This window comes from Limanda limanda, chromosome 18 (assembly GCF_963576545.1).
Source record: "Limanda limanda chromosome 18, fLimLim1.1, whole genome shotgun sequence".
Taxonomy (NCBI): Eukaryota; Metazoa; Chordata; class Actinopteri; order Pleuronectiformes; family Pleuronectidae; genus Limanda; species Limanda limanda.
The window spans coordinates 15,870,088-15,885,971 of NC_083653.1; the positions used below are offsets into that span (position 1 = coordinate 15,870,088).

A 15,884-nucleotide genomic window follows, 5' to 3' on the forward strand; every position below is an offset into this window, starting at 1 on the left:
GAAGCATGTTCTTGTTTTAGACTGCAAATATTTACAAAGCGTCGGGCCAAGGAAAATGTTTCACTGCACAAAAATAAGTTAGGTGGGGAAGACTTGTAGAAATGCTGTTGTGCTGCGGAATATCGGGGGTTAGTATTTCATGTTTGACACTTTTATTCATATTTTTTTCTGATGCTATATTAGAAGAAGAAATAAGGGCTAAGAATCTTAACAACAACAACTTTAGTTTGAATATTAACAGATACAGCACTAAAAACTGTTTGGCTTGTGGTTCTTTCATTTTTAAAGATTAGTTTTTATTATTCTTTCATCTCAAATTTTATTTGAGTTACAGTTACTAAATTGTTGATTGATTCTGATTCATTACAATAAATGTTCATCTTTGATGTAGACAGATTTTATGTTATCTTGGGGCTTTGTTCTAACTTTCTTGTAAAAACTGAATACATTTATAACATTAGTAATGTAACAGTTGAAGCAAATTATGAAAAAACATATTTTCTCACTTATCTCCTGTGGTTTCTAACGTTGCCTTTTTTAGTTTGAATTGGCCCCATGACATATATTAAGTAAAGAGACGTATATATATATTTATATTTATATACTATCTATTCACTATTGGGTGTTGAGTAACACATTAACTATGTCTCCGCTGTCACCTAATACAATACAGGTAAAAGTATGTTTATATGTCGCGCTCAGAAAACACAGTGTGAACATTTTTTGTCTGGACTACTGCTTTGGTAGAAAGTAGTTTACAATAAGGACTGTACTTCACACATAATTTTCAATGCAGTGAGCAACACAAGCAAAATCCTCTTCACCTCCCACGTATTTTGATGGAGGTACAAAAATCCCAGAACCAAAACTACCTGCATGGCTAAACACCAGTAGACAGAAGTAAAACAAATTTCCTTTTGAATGATGATGGACTATCCCTTCAAATCAAAGGTTGTAACTTGACCACAGCAATATATTTATGCAAATCACTGATTTAGATGACAGTAGCCTGGGGCACTGTCCCTGTCTTTACTGCTTCATGCTTTCCCACTGACTGGTGTCAAAATGAAAGGGATTCTTTGTCACTTTCCAATCCGATGGGACTCCTTGCTCTTGTCCGCGTTCCCCTCTTCTTCTGTACCAACAACTCGTCTCCGTTTTGGATCTGTTGTAACAAACTCCTGTGATGATCAAAGGCAAGGCAGGACAATGTGCTGGGACCTTTGAGGCTCTGTGCTAGATGTGCGAGCGTGGGAATCTGTGCGTGTGTGTAGTTGGATGATTCATCGTTATTGTCACAGGTTGCCTGCGATCCACTACATGTTGGCAGGCCATTCATGGAAGGTGTTTGTGTTATAGTGCACGTTTCCAAGTGTTAGTAACACTGCGAGGAGCAAAGTCTTTCACATAGAGGACAGGTGGCCATGAGTTACGGCCTTTTAAAGGACTTGACACTGTCAATGAGAGTTAAGCTCGGCACGGGCTGGCATGCATACTGTACATGCACATGCAGACACTAATGTATTATATTGATAACAATTAAGACTGCTGTCTGTGACACAGCAATGTCAAGAAAGAGCAAGTTCAAGCTGCAAAAAGTGACACCAAGGCAACTCGCTAGACACTCATCTGTAAATAAGCTGTTTTCACACCACCTCCACTTACACACACACACTCAGCCTGTCTGTCCCTCTCTTCCCCCATTCTCTCTGCTCTACACACACACTCACATGTACACACCCAGTCTCACGCCGCCAGCCAGCCAGCCATTCGTTCCTCACTCACACCCTCAAATCTTACCAGGCTCAGCTCTCCGTGCTCAGAGGCAGACAGGAGCAGCACGGCAGCCTGTTAAAGGAGTTGAGGGAAGGAGCAGCAGAGTCAGAGAGACACATTGAAAGAGAGAGAGAAGGGAGGGGGGGTTGAAAGAGAGAGAGAGAAGAGAGAGGGGGATGAAAGAGTGAAGGGAGAGCAGAGCTGAGAGAGCGCTGTTCCCCATATGCTGAGGAGGCAAGGGCGGTTGAACAAGCTGCCCCCACTGAAGCCTCCTGACTCATGGGAGCGTCAGACCCCGATCCCCCAGAGAGCTTGGAAACGCTGCCGAACCACGCGCAACAGAGAAGGAGGGGAGCCAGAGAGAGAAAAAAGTCCAGGGAGACGAGACGAGAAGAGAGAGGAGAGGGAAGAAAGCCACAACGGTAGGCTGTCCCATTCAATCGCTCTGCCGTGATGACGTCAGAGGGCATGTGACCCAGGCTCTCCAGTGACGGCACATGGAGGGCAGGAAAGAGACGAGTTTTAAAGCTGGTGCCTTTTGGGTTGTGTGAGGGCTCTACTCGCCTCCCAAACAACCACAGAACCACAGACGTGCGGCTCGGGGTTGGTGTTTGAGGGCGACCTGGAGTGTAAATGGTTAATCGTCGCGGGCCAGCACCAGTCACAAGGACGGCGCTAAGCGAGTAAGTACGTTCCAACCACACTCGCCAAGCAAGCAAGTCCGACACCATCTGATCTATCCGCAAAGGCGATATTTGCCTCTGCACTTTTTTTCTCTATAAAACCAAACCTGGTTGTTACTTGTGGTCATCCAAATAGTTGATATGTAAAAGCATGTCTTGTGGATGGCTTTTCCATTTTTTTTTTTCATGACATGCTGCGTGCTCTTGGTTTAGGACGTGTCAAGGGTCACAGAAACCACAGAGGAGCAAAAGTGGGGCTTGCTGCAACCAGAGGCAGCTATGGCATCGAACAGCCTTTTCAGCACAGTGACACCATGTCAACAAAACTTCTTCTGGGGTGAGTACAGCTTCTTTGCTCTCTGTTGTGACTGGAGATGGGAATCGGGGGCTCGGGTCACGGGGACGACTTGGGGTCAGGTGTTGGGGTTTGGACGGAGGGCTGAAGGGGTCTGGGTACAGCGGGTAAGGATGTTGGATCAGATTGAAGGGTTTGGGTCCAGATGACTGGGGGGGGGATCAGCTGAGGTCATCAAGGACCATTGCTACCAAGGTCCAAGCTTTTGTGGTGGTAGAAAGACCTGACTACCATCATGGCTCTTTGTGGTGCACAAATCCCAAAAAAGCCCCAAAAATTTAAAATCGCTCTCTTTTCCTTATTCAGATATTTCAGTATTTACTCTACATGATGTTTATAAATATTTTTGAAAGAGGGAGATGACATGTTTGTGCAACATACCCTTAGATTTACAAAGCAATGGCATTGCGGAACCAAAAACAAAAGCACGGGTGATAGTTTTGACAAATGTAAACAGACACTGCACCAGAGAGTTTACAGTGGAGCATTGGAACAAGATGTGGGGATTACTGTGTTGTGTGTGTTGGGTGTCTCTGTTATGTGTAGGGAAGAAGTATTGATTAGTTTGCCAATAAAAGGCCTGTAATCGCTTCCTGAAAATGTTCAGTCGCTCTGCTGTCATTAATTAATCTGTGACGGTTTCCGTAGCCCCAGGGGAACGTTTAACCGACAAAAGTTTATCCACATTGAACCAGAAGTTCCTCCATGTCCACTTCCATATTATGAATTTGTAATTAAAGCACTGTAATAATTAATTTGGACTCTGAACAATCACTTTGATTTGACCCGACTTGCTCCTTTTCTGTAGATAAGAAGGTTTGACTCTCTATATATTCTTATTATATGAACGTAATTGTGTCTACATGTTACAAAACCCACTGACACAAATTTTCTTTATATTAAAAATATAAGTTTTTTCATAGATTTGCACAATTACACTGTTAAGTTAAATTTATACTTTATATCCATTTATTCTTTATTTGTGCAAACCTTTGAACAACAGTCTCCTTTGCTCGCACACTGGATCTATAGGGAATATGACCACAAATGATTCAAGACCTGTGAACGTTTGCCGTGTCAACTTCGTGATTTTCAATTATCCGTGAAGGCTCATCTGCATGCTCCAGCTTTTGGTTTGGCTGCGTTCTACTGTGACAACTTTAAAAAAAATCTAATTTAATCAGCTAAAATGGACGATGTTTCAGTTTTGCCAGAATAAATTTCAAATTCAAACAAACATTGTCATTTCCTTGCGACACAAGAAATTGAAAAGCTGAGTTTAGGACCCCCCACCCCCCCCCTACTCTCTCTCTCTCTCTCTCTTTTTTTTCGGTCCATATCCTCCACTCCTCTGTCCAAATCAGATGTATAAAAGATGTTTTTTAAGAAGCCGCTCCGTGGTCAGACACAGCTGTTCTGGGCTCCCGCTCCGCACAGAAGCAGGGGTGGCTCCTAATACGCTCTGAAAGCCGCGGAGAGAGCGAGTGTCTTCCACCAATCACCACCACCTATTACCACGTTAACCCCCTGACCTCGCGCTGGGTCTCCGGGGTCGGAGCGCAGGAGCGGAGCGGAGAGGAGCAGCGCGGCAGGAAATTGAAAGCATACTGTAGTGGAGAGGCAGAGATGGACAGAGACGAGCAGATGTTCAAGTGGAGGGGAGACATGAGAGGGGAGATAATCACCGATCGATTCTCATATTAAATATTGTTGATTGATATTGGGCTACGGCATATTGATGTTGCCCCTACTTGTGAACATCTGGGTAGTAAATCTGTCAGTGCAACCACAAAAAGTCCCCTCGACACTGTAATTTGATTTTGCAAGACCTCCAGCGCTTTCTGTTGTATTTCTAATTTAAAGTAAATAAATGTAGTCTGCTGTACTGTATAAAGACTGGTAAAAAAATTCGGAACAGCATCTTAAATATTTATGTATTTGATCAAACAAAAAAGGATGTGATTTTCAGGGTTGAATTGAGTTAACACTATTTTAATTTATATATTTCTGTGTTTTAATCTTGATTCTTGACCCTAAATCTATTTGTTTGACAAAACATTGAATACAACTAATCTTACGTCCTAGATTTTGAGTTGATTTCGTATATTTTGTTCAACTTCTCCCGGTGCTGTGTTTATCCTGGATCCTTTAGTCTGGCATCGGCCGGTTTGCTGCGGCCACAAGTTACAGAATATCGTTTTGTTTGTTAAAAAGCCACACGTCTCTATCCCCTCTGTAAAGTTGTACGAAGGACATTTTTAATTTAGGGGGCTGAGCGCACATTACCAGCGATGAGCCGACTTGAGGGAGCGAGGCAAATGTTCCAAATTGAGAAAAAAAAAAAATGGGGTCTCATTAAAATTTATCTTGGCATTTACATCAAGCAATTTTCATTTAATTGGCTCAAATACATTTCTTTTATAACTCCTCATCCTGGCACATCAGATGGAGAGGGCAGAGTAATCTTCAACATGTGTGGCACCCACTCAACCACCAAGCCTCTCTGGGGAACATTTAAGTGCCTATTTTCTCTATTACAAACTTAATTACATATAGACAATTAAGTCATGGGAGCAATTATTGTTCAGTAGGGAGAGACAGAAAAAAAAGTGCTTACACAGACGAACCCAAATCAACACGATCAAAAGCATAGCGGGTTGATGTGGGTAAATATCTGAAAAACTCCGGAGCGGAAAAACTTTCCCCGAAAGAAAATCTCCGATAATTTGCAGGGAAACCGTATATGTATTTGAGAAAGGCAGCTTCTGTTGCATAAGTGTTGCTTTAGATCTAACCACAGGCCTGCTTCTTGGAGACATCTTAAAAGTGAACCAGACATCCCCCCCTGCCTCCCCCACAGCCGGGGGGTGAACGTGAAGCCCACTCATCAATAGGTAATTTGAAAGAGCCAGGGGGGGGGGAAATCTGAGCGTTTCACTGGCTGCTACTGTGCTGAGAAGACTCTTCCCTTAACTCCGCGCTAAAAGGAACTCTATTTAGCGATGCTTAATTGTACCTCTGAGGCAAACATGTTATTTAATCCCAGCAGGGTCATATTGATGGAGTGAAATGGCGCTGTGTGTTTTTGCGAGCCGTACCAGCTATTAGGACTTATTAGTGCTGGGGGTGCACATTAGTCTACGTAATTCCTGCGAGTAATCAAGGAGGTGCAGCGTGTTAATGTGATCAGTGTTTAATCAGAGACAGATTAATTGGTCTTTATTTATACTCCAGTGTAGTCAGGCTGAATGGCGGGTTGATTAGGGCCCTAAAGAGGCTGGAGGTAGTTGTTAAGGTCCAAATGAGAGTGTCATGAGAAAACTATAACCTGTGATTTTACTGGACCTCAAATGCCTCTTTCCCACTGGTAAGGATGTGAAAGTAGTGGAGAAAGTTGTGCTTGCAGTTGGACAGCTTGTGTTTGATCCTTTATATCTGAAATGCTGATTCTAATATTGCAGAAAATAAGAATAGCCTTGACTCCGGGGCTTTTTGTCTTTTCATCTAGTGTCAAATTGCAAACTTTAGTTGTCCCAGAATGACTGATTCGTCCACACAATCTGCGTCTCCTCCCTCTAAATGAAGCAGCGAGGAGTTATAAAAACATGCGAGGAGAGGCGTGAGATCACACTCACCCCTGTAATATGGAGACTGCAACAACAAGCACTGAGCTGAGTGTAAATACTTACAAGGCCCTGTGTATTATCGCTGCTTTTGTCCTCATATTCAGTAGCTGTGGGGCTAATTGCACTGTTATGACAAGGCAACCTGCCAGTGGACTGTGCTCACTCTCGGTCTCTGCCTGTTTAACGTGTTGATAAAACACTGGAAAACAATCTTCTCCAGGGAGCAGCTAAACCCATTCGTTAAGGCTGTGAGTGCTCACGTCTCCCGCTTTGGCTTTTCTCAAAATGCAAATGTTTAATATCTAAACAGTGTTTACTCGGGATACAAGTCAAATTAGTGTGTGTTTCTTGGACGGCTCTGCAAACTCATGCCACGCATAGCTATAATTTTTGGACGCACCGTAATTACCAGGTAGCTTAATGCCATTGCAATAGCCAGCGAAGCTTGCTATTTTCACACTTAACAAGATCCTGCAGCCCTTCATCTATTTCAATTGCATCACGATGGCGAATTACCGTTATCCGATATAAGCCCTCAGAGAGGAAGTAACTACCTAACACTTTGAAAATTGGTCTATCTTGGAACCGGGTTCACCCTAATGAAACAGAACACCAGTATTATAACCCAGATTCATATAGCTCTGCTCTCGCTGTTTAATGCCCTGTCTTTCCTTTCTTCCGTCCAGGCATTCAGCTTTTTATTTTTATTCAGGTTATTTAAGTCGGGAGATGGCTTTAAGCAAAGCTGATACAGCAAACTCAAACCACAGGAAACCCGAACAGCATTGTTTAGCGTTCCCTCGCTGACCTGTGGAACAGCCGAGGCGGCTTCGCTGCCACACTCCGTGTTTCTATAAGGGGGAAATATGGAGTGTTGAGCCTCCTGGATGTTTGCGTTCAGCCTGTAACGATGTGAGAGAGAGCGCAGCCACAGCACCTACACAAGGCCTTACCTGTTCTGCCCCTCTGCCGGAGAAAGGAAGGTTTTTCCCCTTGTTGGTTTAATCTTAAAGGAATGCAGTATCCCCTCTGACTCAGGCCGGACTCCCGAATATATAAACCTACTCACCAGCAGGTCATGCAAAGAGCAGCACGTGTTGGACATGTAAGCTGTATTTATGAAGCAATACTGACCATTTCTGTGAAGTAACACATAATGTGCCCGAGTGGAAACATAGAGGAGTTAGACTTGGGTTAATTTCCAAGGAGACGATGAAACAAGATGAGTAAAGGAGCATGAAAGAGTTTAACACCGAGTTCTGACTGTGATCAATAGCTTGGCAGCAGATCAGTGGCGCTGTCTGAGGGGATAAGTACACCTTGTTACGACGTGTCTTCAGACGCTGGTATCAGTGCTCACTTTCTCTGAAGTTGTAATCATTTATCACTCAGCACATATTTAAAAAAACACTCCGAGAGAAACTTTAAATCTTTAAATGGCAGGTTGCTATAAAGCTGTATAGCTACTATGCAAACTTAGAAATGTAATGAGTGCATAGATACTGTGTGTGTGTGTGTGTGTGTGTGTGTGTGTGTGTGTGTGTGTGTGTGTGTGTGAGTGTGTTTGTGTGTGTGTGTGTGTGTGTGTGTGTGTGTGTGTGTGTGTGTGTGTGTGTGTGTGTGTGTTAAAGGTGTCTATGAAGAGATCTGTCTGCTTGATTAATGCTCTTACTCAAACTGGCACCTGGAACCAATCCCCTCCTTCTACCGCCCCTGTCCCATGTGCACTGTGTGTGGGTGTGTGCGTGTGTGCACGTGCATGCATGAGTGTGTGCATTCTATACACTTTGCCTTTAGAGGGGCTGAGGGTGGGTGGGTGGGTGGGTGTTGAGCAGGAGGTACAGATGGGATTGGGGGACTCGGAGCGGAAGAAAAGAAAGGTGTGTGCAGCGCAGGGAACAATAGGTGGAAGTGCAGTGGAGGGGATGGTGTGTCATTAATAACACAAGGGCCCCATCTCCTAATTTGCTCAAATTACCTGCCCACACTGTGGGCCCCCTGCCAGCAGCGAGGTGTGAACACAACAGATCAAACACACCTGAAAATCAGAGTGCCCACCCACTCAGCAACGCCCACACAAGCCTTTTATGGCGGTCTGGAGTACATGTGGAAGAGAGGGGATGCGTGTTGATTCTTTCATGTGAGAGTGAGGGATCAAATATAGAGAAAGAGAAGCGCGCAAGTGAGAAAGAGGAAGAGATGTGATCCAAATGGCCGGATCGGTTTGCGTTCGTGAGACGTCCGGTGAGAGCAACGCAAGACTGAGTCTTTTTCGAACCACCTCCCATATGGCACTGTGGGGGTGGCCATTTACCATCATCTCCCCTCCTCTCCTTCCTCTTCCCTTTCCTTCTGCCCTCTCCTTCTCTTTTTGTCCTCCCCTCATTCTTCTAGTCCCAACCCACGCTTTCAGGAAAAAGGGCGATGACAAATGTGACAGGGCGCCAATGGCCACCACAATAATCACAGTCACCAGTGCTGTACCACCTGCGGCACACACACACACACACACACACGTATAGAAACATATTCAAACGTGTGCGCAGACCACTGAAATTAAATATGCCCCTGAGATACAAAAGGGGCCCAGGGAGTGTGTGTAGGTGTGTGTGCAGTTGGATGCCAGCCTTTGAACTTTGAATAGTGTGTAGCTGATATTGACAAGTCTCTGGGGAGACGAGGGTAGCTTCTAGATCTCAAGTGGCCTCCAGAGAGAGAGAAGGGAAGAAGGAAAGATAGATAATTGGGATTAAGAACAAAAACGTGGCGTGTTAACACTTTACTTTAACATCACTTAGCATTAATAAGCAGGATATCAATACTTAAAAGCTTTTAAAATGCTTGCAGATATAAGATGATTACAACAATTATATAGTATAAGTATTTCTATGGGGCCAGAGTTAATAATTAATACTATTAATTATTAACTCTGGCCCCATAGAAACCATTCACAGGCAGGTTTACAATGTTTGTAAATGAAGACAAGTTGAGCTTTTTTATCGAGTTTGGAAGTGGAAATTATTCTCAATTCTTGTTTTCAGGATCTTTCAGTTGCATCTATTGACCTTTATCATTGGGTAGGGAGTTGTCATACATATAAAGATCATATTCCACTTAAATACATGTTTTCAATTATGACAATTGTGTTTTATTGTTAATAATTTTAACACAATTGTACCGTAACCATAAAGAATGCCATGCAGGAAGTGAAGTGAAGTACATTAAAACACTTCAAATCTGTACACAACTCCAACTATTGTGTTTAAAACCATCCAGTAAGTATTTACATGTTACTTATATACACTACAGAGGGAGTTGACGTACAGTTATACCTGTAACGTTTCTTGTCGTACAACTTTCCAGAAGCCTGCATGTGCTGCTGTGAGAAAAAAGAAAATTGGAAAAGTTTCAAACTGTTTATGCTGGTACAGCAATGTTACCAAAGTGCAAAAATCCCCAGCGTTACATTTCAGCTCCTTTTCAAAGCTCCTTCCCCGCGACTGGGGCAGGAGACGTTCGAGAACTTGTAGCTGTTTTATGTTGATCCCCCGAAATGTTCCAGTTTACACACATTCAGTCCAATCACGCTGCTCTGACAGGGAGCTCGGCATGATCAAAGTGTGTATACATGCGGAGTGTCTGATCCTCCGCGGAGCAGGCGCTCACTCTGGAGTTGAATCCTGTCACTCACCCAGACAAGCTGCCCTCTTACAGTCATCTGTAGTTCATTTTGTTGTCGCAGTTGAAAGTTTTTTCCGTCAACTGTTGCGCTGTTCATTCTATTTTCTGTCTTTCCCCAAAGGAAATAGGTCTCTCTCTCTTCTCTCTCTTTGGATGGAGACCAATAACAGGCCTTTCCCGCCTCACTCCTCCTGATGCTGAATGAGCAAAAGAGCATCCCAGAGGAACAGGAATATTTTATTAGAGTCATTTTGAAAGAGTCCTTCTCCTCCTCTGTCTTTCTTCCTCACTCGTGATGGAATTTTAGGATGCTGCAGCAACTCTGTGTGTGTGTGTGAGACAAAACAGCTCACGCAGAGCAAAGACAATTCAAAGTTACAGCTAAATGACAGGCTGGGAGCTCTGGTCTTTTGAATTGCATTGTTTTCTTTTTATTCCTGCTTGGGAGGAGAATCGGTGAAAAGAGAAAAAAAAAAATCCCAATTGGGACAGAAAGCGAGCAGTTTGGTCTCGGGAGAATTACACTTGGCACAAATAGAAATAGCAGTCATTTTTTGCTGACAAACACTTCTTTATGCAAGGGTGTTTTTTTTGGAGGTGGGGAGTGGGGCTCTTTTTGTTTTCTTATTTATGACAAAGCTACCATTGCAGCATAGGCAGGGTGGTGTGTGTATACTAAGGGCTTGATTTACTGATGTTTTTAAAGATGCATGAGAGAAATAAGGGAATGAGGGATGTGAAAATCAGCTAATTGAAGGAAACGTATCGTCGAAATGATCTTTATAATGTTGACAGGCAAGTTTTTCCTAACTGATCCGACAAAAGTGCCACTTTTACACACACATGCATGATTCTACCTGCACACACATACTCGTGCACACTCAGGCAGACACACACACACACACCCTTTTTCCCTGCAGAACCCTGCAGATGCAGCAGAAACAGTCGAGTTGGTCTCTCTGGTAAACAAACAGTGAGAGGCTGCTGGGAGTCTTCACCGGGCCTCCAAATTATAGTCTGGTTAACCAAAGTCTGAGAGCCTGCCCCTTCGCTGCTATTCTGCAAATACACACCCACATCCCATGCATAGGCGCACGTATACACATGACCTGTGCACATTACAGCCACTATAAGAGGCATAGTTAAAAAGCACATATACAATCAGGTTCTAATGGCACTGCAGTTGAGCCAAGGGTAAAAGGGTTTATAGACAGGAGAGAGACTGCGAGGGAAGCACACCCCGAGGGCCTATCATAAATATTACCCAATCACCAGGCTCGCAGTGTGAGATGATTACTGATGAAAAAGAATCGCTTGCGATAGGTTTAATGTTTATAGACTTTAACCCTGTATACCTGTTTTTATGATTTTAAGTGTGTTTTACAGGTAGATGCTGATTTGTTTCCGCTGAATGGAGAGTTGAGTGATAATGCTCAGTGGCAGGAAAGCTGCTGAATTTGGTATAAGACTTCTTCAACATTAGTTCAGTGAGCCGAGGTTGGACTGTTTAGCGCCTCTTTAATTGCCTGTAAATGAGTTCTGCAACTACTGGGAACGGTTCTCAGTCTCCTGAGGACACAAGAACATATCAGAGTGATCTATGACGCCATAAAATCCAGTTAAACTTTTAAGATGATCAGTTCTCGTGAAATGATTTGCCGTAAATCTCGTGCTTTCAGAGTGACAGTATATTCCGGGCGGACAATTTAATTGTCAGCCCGAGACCACATCCCAACAACCCCGTTGCCAGAGAGGGTTTTTTTTTCTTGTGTGTTTGTGTGTGTATGACGAACAAATTCTCAACTTTGCTATAATGCAACACCACAGAATAGATTGTGTTTGAAGGACAGTGTTTCACAACATAATTGATGTTCCTCGTGGGACGCAGCGAGAGGAGTCCTCCCGCTTAAGACTCGATTTACGCTCTATAAATGTGGCGTCATCCGCGTTTCAGCGAGGGGCAGAGCACGCACGACATGAAAAGGCCTCATCCTGGAAACGCTGGCTATTTCTGAGGGTGTGTAGAGAATCCACGGTCACAGGTCACATCATCAGACAATAGTCATTTATCTTCATCTTTTCGCTCGGCTTTCATGATGTTTTTCTTTCATTGAACCCACTCCCAAAGATGACTGGAGTTGATTTGGTCTGTGTACATCTCAGGATGGAAGTTACGAAAGTGAACTCCATCCATCCGTCTCTTTTCTGCCCCTCTACACCCCCGCTTTGTTGTGAGTCATTTCTGTCCAGTAGCTTCATAGGCACGGCTGTAATTATAGGCTTTGGGCAGAAGGTTTTAGGCAAAGGCCCATCTCTGAGTGAGCCGCATCAGCCGTGACACTCTCAACTTTAACTCGTTCGGCACACGGAGCATCAGCTGCTGCATGTTAGGCCTCTCGACATCTCTCACAAGCCAAGGTTTCCTTTGGCCATTTTGACATCTGAATGGTTTGGAATCCAGTCTAGTATGTACGGCTCCAGGTTGCAGAGTTCAGTGCTCAGTGCTTTTGGAGCAGCTCCGAGCCTGGATCGAGATCAGCGGGAGATCAGGAAAAAGAGAAAGAGAGCAAGATCCAAACCCTCGGAAGTTGAGAGTAGCTCGATGCACGCCCCGGGGCTGTGGCGGCTTGCAGCGCCTGCCCATTCCTGTTTTTTCATTTCCTGTTTATCTGATTGGCTGTTGTATCGATGCTGGACATATTCACTAGACTGACTGACAGGCGAGAGGTTGATTACCCCCCAGAAATGGAGACCTTATGAAACCTTTGTTTTTCTTATTTACGTAAAAAATCCATTCATGATGCACATCCCGTGAAGGTGGCCAAACAAAACAGATAGTATAGTAAATACATTTAATTGCTCCAAGACAAAAAAAAATGTATGGTATATTTCCAAGCGTGGGCTTACTCTTTCTTTGGTTAAATGTTTATGTCTGTGTTTAATTGAGCATCAATGACAGAGTTTTTTTTCCCCCCTCCATCTGGTCCTCCTCTGCAGCCCCTCACATCGATTTGGACCAAGTGCACCTGGACATTCCTCCCCCCCCGTTTCCACGCATGATATACAAACATATATCCTCGCCTACACTCTCCTTCCTTTCCCTCGCAGTCGCCAGCCGCTCGCCCTCCGGCCTCAGCCTCCTCCAGTCTCCAAACGGGAGCAGTGGAAACGGAGCAAGTGACAGCCGATAGCCCCCCTGCGAGTGCTAGTCTGGGCCGCGGCCGCTGTTTCTGCCTCTCGCCATCTAGTCACTCTATCTCGCCTGTGCGTCCTCACCTCACATAAATCATCCTCAATCGCACTGCACGGACAGGCAGAACAGAGAGAAATCTCCCCCTATAAATCTGGTATTAGTTTTACCTCGCATAATGAACACAGGGCTTAACGGTCCTGGATACATGAGAACAGCATGTCTTGCAGATGTACTATAAATATTTTGATACTAGCCGGCTAGTTTGCAGAGGGGAAGTAGACCAGTGAAATACACAGAGGAAGGGAAAAGTGTAAAGTGGAATGTTGGCCTAGCCGGAGTGTCTGTATTGTCTTTAGCACCTACAGAGGGTCCCAGTCCAAGAAAAACGCTTTTTACAGGGTTCCTGTTCCCGGCCGCGGTCCGGTACCACTCCTGGATACGCTGCGTTTCCTTAAAAACCAATCCTTCAAACTGGTCTCCAAGGACGCGGGGGGGGGGCTCATTGTTTGATTAATGGCACGATCAGAACTGATTGAGTGAAAGATGATTTGAAGGGAAAACCAGCACGCCTTAGGGACACTCTGGGACCAAGTGTGGGAAAGGCGGCTCCGGGGATGATGTGATTGGTGGAACGTTTGAATTAAAGTGAAGGGCAAATAAAAGCTAATGACACAAAGGCTGCACAGAATGCGGGCTGCCAAAAATGCCTGATCACTGCACAAGATATTTAGTTGCAGTGATCTAACATACACACACACTTGCATATAAAAGTGGAAAAACCGAGCTCCCCCCTTGTTGGCTTTTAGCTGGCCTCAGCCCCGGGCGCTGTCACCCTTTCTCCATCAAAGAGCCACAAACACACAAAAAACCTACAAATCCTCTTTATACATGCACAGTTTTAGTGTATGACAGCAGGTGGTGTGTGGCACGTCAACATCTGAAGGTTCCCTGGCAGACGCAGAAAGAGTTCTCAGCCCGAGTCGCTCAGATCTATCGCTGGTGCTCTTTAATGGCAGCCCTCGTCACATATTACTACTTTATTTTTCTCCTCTCCATCTCCCAGCCCACAGAAGTTCCTTTTTTGTTCCTATTTTTAAGCACAAGTGATCTCAATTAGGGACCTCCATGAAGGCAGTAGGCGGCAGACAGTCAGAGCAATAACAGCAGAGAGGAAATTGTCTTTATACCCCTCTCTCCCTCCCTCTCTACCCTCCTGCCACAAGCAGTGAGCAGCCGCCCCCTCCACGTCTCCATCTCTTTCCATGCTGCTCACTGCCCATTTTTAAGAAAAGTGAGACAAACTCGCTCTGCATCTCTCTATGTTGCAGTATAAATCCCTTAAACTCTATCGACATGGCCACTCCAGGGGCCAGAGTCAAAAAAAGTCGAATACGAATCTTGGACAAGCCTCCATTAAAATGGTTGCTCTGGGACACACACACACACACACCACAGAACGTGCCGTCCTCATCCTAAAAGTTCACAGTGATGTCACGGGCTCGGTGACAAACAGTCATTAAGGGCTTAGCTGTGATCTGGGATCAGTGCGTGAATGTGAGTCGGCGAGGCTGTGTCGATGAGGTCACAAGGAGTAAAGTTTCTGCCCTATCGTCATCCTCCGCTGGTTCACTAATTCATATGCCCGGTTGGCCTGGCAACACACCAGAGTGCAACTGACCAGCAGGCTAGATTTGCGGCTGCGTGTCTGTTCTTTCGGTATTGATTGGCGAGTATAGACTGGATACTTGGCTGTTCCACTGCCTCGCCTGGTGGGCTTGCTGATTGGTCCACTGGCAAGCCGGTGGGGCTGGTGGTCTGCCAAACATGGAAACATCCCGTTAGAGCTGCAGCAGTCTGGGCCTCGTCACAGTCGTCCTCTAGAAAGCTATAATTAAGTGTCTTGAAAAATGCACCACTGTGAAATGGAGCCTTAATCCTGAGTGGCTGTACTTTTCCTCTTGAATGATGAGAGTATGCGCTTGTGAAAAAGAGGAGGAAGGAGGAAGAGCGGTGTGGAGAGACAGCAAAGTTTTTCACTTTAGTGTTGTTTTTGTTTTTCTGTAAAAAAGGTGCGTTCATGTGCATGAGTCCATACACTTGGGTGTGTCGCACTTGAACTGTTGCATTAAACTCTTGTTTAACTTTTTAGCATCAACACCGGGCTCTGTGTCGTGTAATCTTCCCTAATGAGATGTTGTTAATAGTGAATATAAACAGGGTCTAAGTGTGTGTTTGTGTGAAAATCAAAGAGAAAGAGAGATGTAAAGACACAGAGAGATTCTGCACGGTTGGTTTGCTGACAACATTACAGACAGATGCGTGTGTGTGAGTCTTTTTGTGTATGTGCTCCTATTAGCGCTTCACAAAGTCGCTGTCATTCCAAGTGGGAACGAGAACAAAAAACTTTTTTTTATACGCTTGATATCTCAACAGGAAAATTAGTCGGAGCGTCAGCCGAGTTTGATTTTTATTGAAAACAAATAATCGAAACTGAGAGGCAGAAATACAGTATTACCATAAATCATAAAACGCACATCCTGCTCAATGTGGTATAGTGTGGTTCTTCACTG

At 44.5% G+C, this 15,884-nt stretch overlaps 1 protein-coding gene across 2 annotated transcripts in view; it reads left to right on the forward strand.

Moving 5' to 3' along the window:
* The first annotated feature begins 2,738 nt into the window (after positions 1-2,738).
* Positions 2,739-15,884, forward strand: part of runx2b (RUNX family transcription factor 2b) — a 37,323-nt gene continuing 24,177 nt past the window's right edge. For both annotated transcript variants that reach the window (XM_061091613.1, XM_061091614.1), the window contains exon 1: positions 2,739-2,796. In XM_061091613.1, the coding sequence (XP_060947596.1) occupies positions 2,739-2,796 (58 nt within the window). The remainder of the gene's footprint in view (positions 2,797-15,884) is intronic.